This window comes from Schistocerca americana, chromosome 3 (assembly GCF_021461395.2).
Source record: "Schistocerca americana isolate TAMUIC-IGC-003095 chromosome 3, iqSchAmer2.1, whole genome shotgun sequence".
In the NCBI taxonomy this organism is placed as follows: Eukaryota; Metazoa; Arthropoda; class Insecta; order Orthoptera; family Acrididae; genus Schistocerca; species Schistocerca americana.
This window is the reverse complement of record NC_060121.1, coordinates 793,733,890-793,748,845: the sequence shown is the minus strand read 5'-3', so window position 1 is coordinate 793,748,845 and position 14,956 is coordinate 793,733,890. Positions and strand designations below refer to the sequence as shown.

The 14,956-nt window shown below is 36.6% G+C and overlaps 1 protein-coding gene across 1 annotated transcript in view; it reads right to left on the bottom strand.

Annotated features, from left to right (window-relative positions):
- Window positions 1–14,956, bottom strand: part of LOC124607219 — a 216,552-nt gene that overhangs the window by 53,169 nt on the left and 148,427 nt on the right. The window contains exon 8 of the mRNA XM_047139490.1: window positions 10,862–11,006. Coding sequence (XP_046995446.1) covers window positions 10,862–11,006 — 145 coding nt within the window. The remainder of the gene's footprint in view (window positions 1–10,861; window positions 11,007–14,956) is intronic.

The following is a 14,956-nucleotide window of genomic DNA, read 5'->3' as shown; positions in this document are numbered from 1 at the left end:
GAAAAAGTCACTTAGCGTCCATTATTTGTGAAATCGTCGTAAATGCTAGGAACAACGTATACTCAAAACACACACATTCGAAGAATGAGTGCTCCACAACACAAGAAGACTGCAGGAATGGGTATAGACAGATGACATTGGACAAATGGCTGCTGAAAACACCAGGTAAAGCTGATTCTTCCCAGGCTCCCAGTACATGGAAACAGACCAACTTGAATAAATGGATAGTGAAAAATACCAAAACCACTCTGTCAACTGATATTTCTTTTTTAGGGATAAATGTATAAGTGGTTCTGGTATGGTGACATGTCCATCAAGCGTTCAACAATCCAAACTCGCTTTCAAATTAATTCAGCAGAACTTTCAAAGTCTTGGAAATAAGCACAACGAGTTGGATACCATTGCGGCAATTGATAACCCTGATGTTTTAGTTATAAGTGAACACTGGTACACAGATGAGCTAATTAGTGTATGTAAGCCACTTTCCATGATCTTTTGCTCTGCCTTCAGTAGAAAAGAGAAACGTGGTGGTGGGGTAGCTATCTTTGCAGCCAGTGGTAGTAATTATAGTGTAATAGATGTAAGTGCTTTCAGTGTTGAGGGTGTAATAGAACTAGCAGCAATTAATTATAAGTGGGGGAAAGAGAACTTTATTATTATAGGCCTATACAGACCTCCATCTGGTAGCCTAGATAGTTTCTTTGATGTTCTTAATGACCTGCTTGTTGACATTGACAGTAAACACTGCAATAAAAATGGCTGGGTTAACATAATACTAACTGGAGATATAAACATTGACTTGCTGTCCAATGACTCTGTATCTAAAAAACTAATGCTAATACTAGCTCAATTTAACTTAACATTTCTGATAAACGAGCCCACTAGAGAGGCCAATAGTATAAAATCACGCATTGACAACATTATAACTAACATGTCCCACTTTACACACAGTGCATCAGTTCTGAAGCTTGCCATTTCTGACCACCACGCAGTACAGGTATTGATAGAAGCTGAAAATCTTCATGTCAATAGAAAAGAGAAACAATATGCGACAAAAAGAATCACCAATGACGACAATGTTAAAGATTTCAACAGTTTGCTGGAAAGCTTACAATGGGGTGAAAAAAACAGCATTGCTTTCAGTGATTTTTCATCAGATTTTTATTATTGCTTCAATGTCTCATGTCCAGAAATGACCTTTACAGTAAATGACTGCAAAAATATACAAAAAAATAACTGGATAAAGCATGAAGTAAAAACAGCAAGAGAGAAACTTAGACTTTTCCAATATGCAATGATAAATAATAACAATAATAATAGACTAAAGGTAGAATTTTAGAACTATCAGGATTACTATAAAGATCTTCTGCTAGAAACTAAAGGTAAATATGTAGCCACAATGTTAAGAACCTCTTCTAACACAGGTTAGAAGTAATAAATATAAAGTAATAAAGGTATAAAGTAATAAATATGGAAAGTAATAAATAGCTTTAGGGATTGTAAGGACAGATCAATATGTGATTTTACTATAAACCATAAAGGTCATATCATGAAATGTCAACGTCAGATTGCAAATGTTTTTAATGAGTACTTTTCTTCTGTCGGAAAATCTATCAATGACCATTTTAAGAATCTTCAGCATAGATATAGGGGCATTCTGATCATACAAAGCATATACTTGGCCCCAACCAATAACAAGGAAGTCAAAAACATAGTAATGTCATTAAAAAATACAAAATCAGCAGGCTATGATGGATTGTCTATCAGTACACTGAAAAGATACATAGACAACATATCTGATGCCATGGCCACAGCAGTAAATGATGTAATTGCATCAGGTTGTTTCCCAGATAGTCTAAAGACAGCACAAGTAACCCCGATTTACAAGAAAGGTGATAAATCTAAAATTGAAAACTACTGCCCCATCTCAATCTTACCTGCATTTTCTAAGGTAGTTGATAAAGTTATTTATACTAGACTAATGACATTCCTGAGTCAAGACAATTTAATATTTGAAAATCAGAATGGCTTTATGAAAAACAAGTCAACATCAGTAGCAGCAGCTCAATTAATAGACAAAATAACAACAGCCATAGAGAACAAGGAGTATGTAACTGGAGTGTTCCTTGATCTAGAAAAAGCTTTTGATTGTGTCAACATCACCATATTACTTGACAAGCTGTGGAACCTGGGTATCAGAGGAACTGGCTATGAGCTAATAAAATTGTTTATGAGCAATAGAAAACAATTTGTCTTGCTTAAAACAAACAGTGGGTCTTACAAATCTAAAATTACTGACATCAAATATGGAGTGCCTCAAGGTTCTGTCTTGGGACCCCTTCTTTCCTTGATTTATGTCAATGGTATACAGTATTGTTCTCCTAACTGTACAAAAATATTGTATACAGATGACACATCAATAGTGTGTAAATACAAAGACTATGAGAGTCTGGAGGTACTGTGCAACAGTGTAACTAATGAAATAGTCAAGTATTTTAATGAAAGCAATCTAAATGTAAGTGCTTCAAAGACTGCAATGATGGAATTTAACACAAGGAAACAAATAGAATTTGACATGAAATTATCCATAGGAAATGACATTGTAAAAAAGGAAAAATGGACAAAGTTCTTGGGAATTACAATCCAGGACAGCCTCAAATGGGACATGCATATTGACTCCTTAGCATGTAAGCTGTCGAAGAATGTGTTTGCTATAAATATGATTAGCAAATATTGTAAGAACATGTGTGTACTAAAAACTGCTTATCATGCCCTATTCTCATCAAACTTAAACTATGCTGTAGAAATATGGGGTGCAACAACTCAAACCAACCTAAGTACAATATTAATACTACAGAAAAAAGTTATCAGAATTATTTGTGGTGCCAAACCTCGAGAATCATGTCAGAATCTGTTCCCAAAATTAGGTGTGCTTACCATTACGGGTGTATACATATTGAAAGTTATATTGCTTGTGAAAACAATAAATCCAAATTTCAACTGTGACTTGCACCAGTACGATACAAGGCAAAAGTTCAGATACCATGTAAATAGCCACAGAACAGCTTTATATGAAAAAAATGCACTTCATGCTGGGCTGAAGCTAGCCAACGTCCTACCAAAAAGTCTCGTAACCCTTCCTACTAACAAATTAAAAGATCAGCTAAAAAGAATTCTAATTGAAAACCCTTTTTATTCCCTAGACGAGTATTATATCTCTATGAAAAGTGCTTCATAAGTATGTCAAGCTCATAGTTTTAAGTACCCTACAACTAATATAACGTTGATAAAAACAATATTTGTAATATTGTGATTGTATACTACCAAATGTAAAATCCATCAAAGTGTAAAATTTATTAATAAAAACAAATCTTTAGTTTTTAATTTATAAACTGACATATTCAGAAGAATAATCTGTATGATGTCCTGAAACTGTATTATTTCTAGGGATTGTATTTGATTATTTGATGTTGAATAAATATTATTATTATTATTATTACAGAGGATTTAGATTCACTCTGTAAAGATTTTACCAAGGAAGACACTGTGGTTATTGTGGGTGGGCTGGGCAATAGTATTGACAGAGATGCTGGGTACAATATTGAGTGTGACTGGTAAAGATTGCATCAGCAACGAGACATACAAGTGTTGAGTTTATGTCTGTTCTGAGACACCAAGTGTCAAAATAAAGTTGATAGATGGACCATCTGTCAATTTGCATGTGCAGAGTACTCACAGTGTGCTGGATATTGTAGAGCAGAGGATTTCTCCGTCAGACTTTGATGGCTCAACTGAGGATGAGTGGAGTTGCCCAGTTGAAATATTGTGGAATGTTTTGAACAATGACTGAATGCAAGACTGAAAGTTGGTGGAACATTCAATTCACCAAAAAAATTTTTAATTCACAGTATTTGTATTATCATATATGAAGCATTAATGACTTTCGCAAGTATTCCATCCCATCTACAGGATTTTTATTTTTTTGCATTTATTTTACATCGTTTGCTGTTACTTTGTCAAATTCATGTCTTACTCTGACTTGAAATAAATAAATGTACATTATCTTGATAGGACTCTACATAAATATCGGATTTGGATTCAGTTATGAAGAACTCATTAAAATTTTGTTATTCCCTTAGAAGATCTCTCATTATGTTAATCCAGACTCATGATTGTTGGTCTATTTCACAAATTTCACTCCCTAACAGATAAACAGCAGCTACATGGTAAAACTGAGGAGGCAGCGACTTTTGTATAGTGGCATCTTTCTTAGTAATTTACTCAATTAAATTCAAATGACATGACAGCTAACGGAATCAAGCAGTTCTGTGAAGGTTTATTGTGAACAGAATACACAGATTTGTAGTGGTAGTGCCATAACCCAGTCTTTGGTCAGAAAATTATTAGTCTTTAATGAAAGTAAAGAAATATAGCATGGAAGTGCTACACAGTGTTGTATTAACAGCTGTGGGCCAGTTGCCACAAGGGTGGTGATTGGGTTGCAATAGAAGACATGCCAGTGGATTGTGCAGAAAGAACAGCAAAGCTCAGCCATGAACAGCTCTGCACAGCCGTAACAGTGTAACAGTTGGGGTGGTGTCACCACACTGGGGCAAGCCTCTTGTTTTAGCCATGTGACTAGGTGTCGTGTTTGAACAAAACAAATGGGCACTAGAGGCAAGTCTGGATTTTAAGGCAAGGATCACTCTTCATTGCCAGAAGCCAGCAGTTCTGCCAAGATGCCAGAGTGACACCAGAAAGCGAGACAACTGTGCTTGCCAGCTGTAGCAATGGGTTTGAGATCAGGCTGTATCTGCCACCTGCATGAAGTCAGCCCTTTTGATCTACCGTCCCTGCCTGCCAACTCCTGCACTGAGATCCTAGCATGACCCAGCACCACAACACCAGCCACCAGCCAACTGCTGTCTTAGGGCACCAGTTCATACCCCATGCACAGCTGCCTTCTCATTGCATCACTATGATGTGAGTGGGGAGAGGGATCCCCAAGTCTATATGACACTGAGGGAAGTAGTGCACATACTGCCACTGGGAGGGGGGGGGGGGGGGTCGCTTGCAGAGCTGATGGTTCATCACTCAAGTGGAGCACCATTGCAGCACAACATAACACATGCCATTGACATCATTAACTGTGGCCTACACAAGCTGTTTTTCTTTAACTTTAACTCAATTTGTTTCTAACGTCCGACTGTATGAGAGACTTGGTGCTGTTCACCGGTGCTGCTTCCTCCACATCTGCTCATCTACGCAATGAGAATTCTATGCTGAGTGAGCGTGAAACAAAACTTGATTACTTTAGTATGAAGTGGTACAAGATACTGTTGAGTGAACTTTTATTGTGTAATTATCATCTTTAAAGTTATTTTTAAATGCTTACAAGAGCTAAGGCATAGAAAAGTATGGAAAATACACAACAGGTTGGGGAAACTCAGGACCCAGCTATGGCCATGAAAATTAGCAAAGAACTGCCTGACTGGGCTGAGTTAATAAATTTAATCAAAGCTCAGAGTCTTAAATTAAACACATTAGGTTCTCAATTAAATGCTCAGAGTGCAACTCTTAAGTAAAGAACTAGACTTAGTAAATTCTCAATTAAATGCTCAGAGTGAAACTATAAATATTCAAACAACAAATTTAGGTTTGTTGACTATCAAAGCAAAGAATTTAGTAATCTATGCAAAGGCATGGATGCTTTGAAGACTGAGTTTGATGCTATAAGTAATAAAGTAGAGAATTTAAAAGTAGATTTACAGAACAAGTTGACAAATTCTTTGACTCACATAAATGATAAGTTTAATGACCTTAGTCAGAAACAGAATGATACTTTTCAAGATTTATGAAAAATGTTAGAACTTGACATTGAGAACAAATGTAATAATGTGGAATCAGAACTTACTGAAAAGTTAGGATCTTTTGAAAACATGTACTATATTAAATATGAATATTTTGAAAGAGATTCTAGATAAGCATCATGAATTAATGCCAATTAACAAATTGCAAATTACAGGTGTCAATACACAGGTAGATAATGTAGAAAGGATTTTCAAAGAGAAAATAGTTAACTCCAATATTATAAATGCAATTAGTTTCGAGGAACAATTTGGAGAAATTATAGATTGAAAGGTTACTGAGAGAATAACATCTGGGAATGTGTTGCCTATTCCTTCTTCTGAACTTAATGATACCAGGAAGGGTATGGACGACCAGTGGAGAGAAATTAAGCTTATCCAAGACAAAGCAGAAAAAAGGATAACTTCACCTAATGTTGTGTTAACTAGTGAAGTGGTGACTGATTTGCAATGGAGAGCTAATTCATGGTTATCTAGACAATTCCCTAAATTTAAGCCAGACAGAGATGTACATCTGACCCATTTCTTAAAAAGATTTAACCAAGCTTTGCCAAAAAATTGGGAAGATACCAAGAAGATCAAATTTGCTGTCGGGTACCTTCTAGGGGAAGCCTCAGAATGGGGAACAGCAAATATTGAGAATTTTTCCGCTTGGGAAGACTTTCTAAAGAAATTTAAAGAGAAGTACTGGTCTGCCAGAGCTCAAGAAAAGTTAATATAAGATCTATGGGACCCAAAATATTATAATAATACTTGGGGTACTATAAGGAAATATTTCGATTAGCAGTTAAAAAAAAAAAAAAAAAAAAAAAAAAAAAAAAAAAAAAAAAAAAAAAAAAAAAAAGGGGGGGGGGGGAGGGGAGAGAAAAGGGGTAGGGGGGGAATACAATGTAAAGGATGTAAAATCGTATATTCCCCAGGGATGTTAACATTCTGAGTTAACAGGAGGAGTAATGACCATCGGATCACGAGTTGTTTTTGGTGTGTCTTACAAAATAGTTTTGTTGCACCAAATTCCTTTAAAATCTTAAAACTATTCTGTCATCTATCCCCCGGGGATGTTAACATTCTGAGTTAATGGGCGGAGTAACAACTGTCAGATCCCAAGTTGTTTTCAGTGTTTTTTCCATATAGTTTCCTGCACTGAATTCCTTTAAAATCTGGAACTATTCTGTAATCTCATTGCTTAGAAAACCAGATATGGCTGTAAAATAGAGAACAATGGATCCAGAGTTGTTTTCAGTGTTTCTTCCAGAATAGTTTTCTTGCACCGAATTCCTTTAAAATCTTAAACTATTCTGTCATCTACACCCCCAGGGACGTTAACATTCTGAGTTAATGGGTGGAGTAACAACTGTGGGATCTCAAGTTGTCTTCGGTGTTTCTTCCAAAATAGTTTTCCTGCACCGAATTCCTTTAAAATCTAGAACTATCCTGTAATCTTATTGCTTAGAAAACTGGATATAACTATAAAATAGAGAACAACTTAAGAGAATCACAGAAATAAACTAAATAGAGTATCATATTTGTGGGAAATATAATAAGATGTGACTAGCTGAACAACTGTTATACTGTAGCGTATAGATTTTCTATTTTGTGAAGAGTATTTTATACTTTTTATGAGATGTGATGTAGATTGCGTGGGGGGGGGAGGTTGTACAAATTTTGAAAGGGGTGGGTATTGTAGCTAAAAGCATGATTTACAAAAACAGATAAATCATGATTAACACAAAACACTTTTCAAACAACCCTCACAAACGAGTGTGCCTGATTTTTCATCATATGCCGTTTCCATAGGGTTGCTAGGATTTCCTTCAGGGACCTCAAATGGTGAAGGTGGGACAAGTCCGTTCTGTAGGAGACGATTTAACACCAAACCTCCTCTGGCATCTGGCATCTCACTCAAGTACCTGAGGGGTAGGGATCCTAGGGAAGGGGGGTGGGAAAGGTTTCCTGTCTTTAGGGCTACCTTCTTTCTTTTCTTCGATCCTGGCATCTGTATCTATTTTTTCCTGTCTTACGTCTCATTTGAAGACCTGTCTATTTTTTTCCTCTTTCCATATTCACAAACTTCACTAGAAACCTAAATTTTATCTTCAGATAAGAAGGCTGAAGAATCAGACTACATGAACACACATCCACATATACACAAATATACACTTCTACACAAACATTAAATCACATACGTGGAAGCCTGTCACAATGTGAGAACCATCAGGTGTTGTAGGGAAAATGTGTGTACATATGGAAATATGCGCATATATATAGGAAGCTATGATGGTTCTACATCAAATATACATAAGTAGAGGTGCACATACATAACAAACAACTATAAAGTAGTAATGAGTAATGAATAAATAAGAGAGAGGCATGAGCAAAGAAAGAAAACGAAAGTAGGAGTAGAATTAGTCATGTTGATCATTAAGAAATGTCAGTGTAACATGTATTCTGATGAATTGAAGGATAGAGGGACATAAATAGTATATGGAGATATAGTATCTATTGAAAATATAGAAGTTGATAAGTAGAGGAGGGCTCTATGGAGTAAATGATATATTAAAACATGAATGTGAATTTTAAGATAGATTGATATCTTTACCAGAAGATACTTAATTATGGTATACATAGAAATGTATATTAGGGTAATGAACTTGAGGCCTACTCAGAAAGGATAAGGAGGGTGTACCCAACATTCACTATGTGGAGATAGGATGATCTATGGCCTAAAAAACAGAGATGTTTTGTAAGGGGTGTACCTACCAAAATAGAAAGAGGAAGTGCTCGTATTAGGTCAACCCACAAGCAAGGAATAGGTGCTGATCCTAGGAGAAGGGGACAATATCATGACAAAAGTCACAAATTTTATAGGGATTATTCTGGGAAGTGTGAATTCTATGAATGAGTAGCACTATTATGTTTCGTGGAAATAAATGAGTGTCAAAAGAACACTTTCATTTTGTCCAGAGTTCCTCCAGGCTACAAATAATGAAAACAGTACATACTAGGAAAAAGGTAGTACAAAAGAAAAGAATAGAAAATAGATTAAATATTAGTAAAGCTGACTAAAACCATGAGTAAATGCTCATGTCTAAATAACAAAGTAAAATAATAAAAGAGTAGAGGAACAGTAAGCGAAAGATTGTTCAAGAGAGGGTAGAGAATTGTTATGGAAAGGAAAGATATGTATATAAACATATGTAAGAAATGTATTCTGTTAAGATATGAAATGTTATTATGAGTGATATTATTTGCATAATGATTAAGTATAAAATATCGCATGTTCGATCTGAGGGGGATATGTAGTGATTTGAGAATTTCTGTGTAAATTCTAGAACCACTCAGTCTTCTACCATCTCAACACACGATATTCTGGATATGAGTGTGGGATGGTAGAATCCTACCTACTGCATGTCACATGTTTGGGTGCGCAGGTTTAAAATCAGTTGTGGGAAGAAAGTAGATGCTGCAGTCAGATGGCACCGACAAGTACCTCTCGAACAATCCATAGATGTTTTAGTGAGTTTGTAAGGAGGAACCATGGAGTTTATATGAAGCTCTGTGCTTATTGTGTCATTGACTATTGTTATTAAAACAAGACAGTTGAAAAAGTACTCTTGTAGACTCTTGACGTGGCCTTGTTAGAGGCAAGACTCATTTAATGATTCACGTTAAGAAAGGTCATGGTATCCAAGCCAACTTTCTTTTAACTGTAACTCAACTTGTTTCTAACATCTGACTGTAAGAGAGACTTGCAGGAAGTAACATATTCATGTGGAAAGTGAAATTTTTATTGTGTATTGAGGTCAAATACATCATTAGTTGATGAAAAGTAAAGTTTGTATGTCTACATATTTCATAAGTAGAAGGAGTCTAACAATTCTTGTACCTAGTGTTATTCGACGGAGAAGAAGTCAAGAGCGTTTCCACCAACCGGCTATTCAGTAAAGAAGAGTGGCTGCAAATTCCAAGTAAGTCATCTTGTAAAGAAGTGGAAGGTTGGTTTGGGGGAATAAGCAGATATAATCCACATCCACCAGTCAAACTTTAAGTTGTCAGTAGGTTAGAAGCAATACCACACAGAAGATGCTGTCCATTCATCAACCACAGCTAGGGTCAGCAGTGAAGGGCACGTTTAACTCACTATACCATGTACCAAAATGAATAAAGCTCTTTGTAATTGTTAACAAAGTTTGCCCTGGGCTTCATGGGCTGTCACCACCACTCAATCATCCACCAACATACCGAGCACACTACATTTTGCTAGCTTATACCTTGACTTATCTAATATTCCTGGAGGTTCACTTTCTTGATGGAACCTGCAGAACATAATGAATGAATGACTCAATGAATAAAGTCCAAAGTGGCAAAGCTTCTGTACATCTTCAAAAGAAATTGAAATGCATAAATGTTTTGAACATATGTGTGTAGATGCTAATTGGTCTGCATTGAAGATGATTACCACTGACTGATCAAATTTTATCAGTACACAAATTGCAGAGTTAATAGCTGTTATTTTGTGCTGAATCTCATAAACAATATTTTTCAGTTGGTTGTAAGAACACTCTGCAGTTAACTGATTGCTGAACCTAAGTTGGTTTGTTTTGATGGAACAAGTCACAGCATACAGACACTGATCAAGGCTGAGAAACAGTGGTGCACTAGTACCACAACAAATAATTCTTTAGTAAGACGATCAATTTTTTTCCTTTTTGGGAGGCCTCTTAAGTGTCTGAACCCTTTAAAGAAACTATATGCCAGGGAAACATAAACCGTCCATCTCTGAAGCATCTGCACTTGTATATTTACATATTATTATGAAATTTATCTAATTTAGGATGAATATCTGCAAATATTCCAAATAAGTACAAATTAGTCACACAAAATTAGAAAAAAAATGCAATTAACTTCTATACCTTACAATTAGTCCATTATGAGTTTGTAAAACAATGATGATAACCAATAATAAAAAGGACACGAATATGACCATAGCTTACTGTATTCACTGCAGGTGGTAGAAGAGATGCAGATATGGCAACACCAACAAGCGAGGATGTCTTCTGTCCTAGTTCTGAAATGGCTACTGCAATGCCAGATAGGACAGCAATTATCATTCCCATCCAGACCGAAGGTAATTCTCCTCTTTAAAAAATAAAAATTGTGAAAAATTATTCATTGCAAATATGCATTCATGTGATGGAACACTGAGTGAATTTTAATTCATAGTATTGCAAATATCTGTCATCATTTTAGACAAGAAGTCTTTGAGGGGATTTGTGACCATGTTGGAACTAATGATTATACACGTGTCTTGGTAACAATTTTTTTAAATTTTTTATTTTTAACTTCTCTTGAAGCTTTTTGGGTTACTTCATCATCAGATCTGTGACATGAGAATACGCTTGTTACATATAATTATTCAGTAACCACTTCAGTGTCCAAACTGACTTAGGCAGATTGCCACATATCTGATGATGGGGTGACCCGAAACGCATCATGATAAATTAAAAATTCTACAATATAGCCATTTAAACATCAGTTGGGTAAAAAGGAGTAATTAACTGTTTATATCTAACAGATACACTTCTCATGTACAGCCATATAAAATACTGTTACTTATTAAAAATCACAACAGAAGCATATAATTACTTCATAAGATCTTTAAAATTTGGAGACACATTTTACTTCCTAAGTCTAGTGATCTGTCTGGACATTGATATCAATTATGCAGTGTTGATCTATGTATCATCTTTAATATTATGTGGGAAATACTGCACAGCACCTGGCCTGAGGTGTATGATTGTGCACAATTTGATCCAGCTGCCCAGCTAGTATAAGGGTAGCCACAGCCTGCCCTAAATCACTTTTCTGTCAGTGTGTAACTGCATTTTACAGTGATATCAGTGTACATTTCATAATGGACAGTGCATTCATCAAGACTGTGTTTCTTTCACTCCTCGGACTTTGCCTGCATCTGCAGCTGCCAGTTTCATCCTTGGACCTGACTGCAACATGTTTTCTTCTCACAAATTGCTTACCTGAGCTTACAATGAGCATATCTGCCACACTTATTTCGTGTGTTTATACAAAGTTCTGGCGATAAATGCTGAGTAATTTCTAGAAAAATGCCCGTGAGTTACTTGGAAAATGGACATCCATGTCATTATTTTGAGCTTTATAGTGTGCTAGGACAATTTTTTCATGTACTGCTTGAAGTAAGGTTTTGTTTGAGAAGTGTGGATGTAATTCAACAGTTAAATGAATGACAATAGTGTTAAGCTTCCTGAAATCAATTGTAGAAAGCTCAGCAATGTTACAGCTTAAGCCATCTCAAAAATCCATGTAATAGCTATGAGGCTGGAGTACCTTGAGCATAGGAAGAGAATGCAATCAAATGCAGCCTGGGATGTGGATCTACAAGAACTCAGCTGTAATTGTAATTTCATTTGTCTATGTGACAAATCCTATGCTGAATCCTTAATTAGAAATGTGATCTATTTATCATCAGTTCAAGATGTTCATTCATAGGTATTATGAAATTCAAATCCCTCTCTACCATAAGTGCATTTATTTGCTAAAACTTCTGAAAGTTCACAAGCAGCACAGCAAGCTTTGTTAATGAACTATCTGATTTACTAACTTCCTAGCAAGATAATGATATTTGTGTGAGCAAGAGTGTAGCTGATTCCCAAGTCGCCTATAATGTGCTGAGAAGCATTCATCCATGGATCTCCCTCATTACCGAGCTATCTGCAAACTTATTCCAATGCAAGACATATGGTGAAAGTTTGCTGTAGTCAGCCTTGTGGCCCACTACCAGGACCACAATGTGATGACCCAAATGAAGACTATTAAATCACTATGCCATCGTGATTCTATTGCTCCACAGAAATTAATACTGTGAATGTTACTCATGTGACACTAGTAACTTATCTTTTTTAAATAAGCAGATCAGTATCCCTTACAAACCAGTTCACATACTTGAGCACTGAAGGACTACAACTAATAACGAAAAAATCACTCGGTTTGAGCTATGGGTATTGTGAAATTCTGCTTCTTGGACAACTAACATATAAGCATATGTCCGCAACTCGTGGTCTTGTGGTAGCGTTCTCGCTTCCCGCACACGGGGTCCCGGGTTCGATTCCCGGCGGGGTCAGGGATTTTCTCTGCCTCGTGATGACTGGGTGTTGTGTGTGTCTCATCATCATTTCATCATCATTGACTCACAAGTCGCCGAAGTGGCGTCAACTAAAGGACTTGCAATACGGCGGCCGAACTTCCCCACATGGGGCCTCCCGGCCAACAATGCCATACGATCATTTCATTTCATATAAGCATATGACTTGTGCTATAGCCTTTTTAGTGTTGGCAGGTCTTATAGTTAAAAATGTCCTTGGCTTTGATGCATACACCATATTCAAATTTTATGTTCAATGATGTTTCCAACAACCTATTCCTATTCCTATTACACCCAGGTTGCCGAGTCTAACAGTGATTCATTGATATCATAAACACTCTCTGCACAAAGTTTTCTCTCTGTCTAATTGCACCTAGTGACCAGAACAGATTTTGAGACTTACAGCTTCTTCAATATCTGACCAAAACCACTGACCCTTCCATACTGACCTCAAAGAAGACCTAGATACTTAGAGCAGCATACTTATAGCAAACATCTCACACACAATACTGTTAATGGAGTCAAGTTTTGCTGCATGCTGACCTTAAAATGAATTCACAAGCAGAAGTAGACTCACGTCCTTTACATAAATGCAATGAACTGTCCACATTTCTTACAGTCCCCCCCCCCCCCCCCCCCCCAAGGATAAATTCGTCTGACACTGATTTTCAACCTCAACTAGACCAAAAATCTGAATAAATACATCTACATCTATATTCTGCAAGCCACTGTGAGGTGCATGGAGAGGGTATATCCCATTGTACCAGTTATTAGGGTTCCTTCCCGTTCTGTGGAGCACAGGAAGAATGACTGTTTGAATGTCTTTGCGCATGCAGTAATTACTCTAATCTTATCTTCATGGTCCCTATGTGAGTCATAAATATGGGATTGTGGTATATTCCCAGAGTAATCATTTAAAGCTAGTTCTTGAAACTTTATTAGTAGACTTTCTCAGGATAGTTTACATCTATCTTCAAGATTTGTCACAGTGACCTGTGACCATTTGTGCTGCCTTTCTCTGTATACGTTCCATATCCACTGTTGGCCTATCTGGTACAGGTCCCACACACTTGAGCAATATCCAAGAACTGGCCATGCGAGAGACTTGTAAGCAATCTCTTATGTAGACTGATTACACTTCTCCAGTATTCTACCAATAAAATGAAGTCTACCACCTGCTTTACCCATGGCTGTACCTATGTGATCATACCATTTCACATCCATACAAAGTATTACACCCAGGTATCTGTTTCCATCCAAGATAAATGTTGCATCCTCCCTAACAAAAAGTCCTAAATCCAGTCACAGATTTTCATTAGATACCCCATATGACTGCAGTTTGGACAATAAGTGTCGGTGTGTACTGAGTCAAATGCTTTTTGGGAATCAAGAAAGGTAGCATCTACATGACTGAGTTGATCCAATGCTGTAAGTATGCCACGTGAGAAAAATGTGAGTTGTATTTCACTTGATCGATCATTTTCAAATTCATGCTGGTTGGCATTCATGAGGTCATTCTGTTGAGGATACCTCAATATGTTTGAGTTCAGAATATGTTCTAAGATTCTACAACAAATTGATGTCAATGATATTGGATGGTAGTTTTGTGCATCACTTCTACCACTCCTTTTTGTAGACAGACCTGTGTCTTTTTCCAAGAAGTGGGCATGGTTTTTTGTTCAAGGGATCTACATAGATTCTAGTTAGAAGAGGGGCTAACTCAGCTGCAAATTCAGTATAAGAGGGGCTAACTTAGCTGCAAATTTAGTATAGAATCTGACAGGGATTCTATCAAGCCCTGGAGCTTTGTTCAATTTTAACAATTTTAGCTGTTTCTCAATACCACTGATGCTAACATTTATTCCTTTATATTTTCAGTGGTACGAGGATTAAATTGGGGTAACTGTCTTGG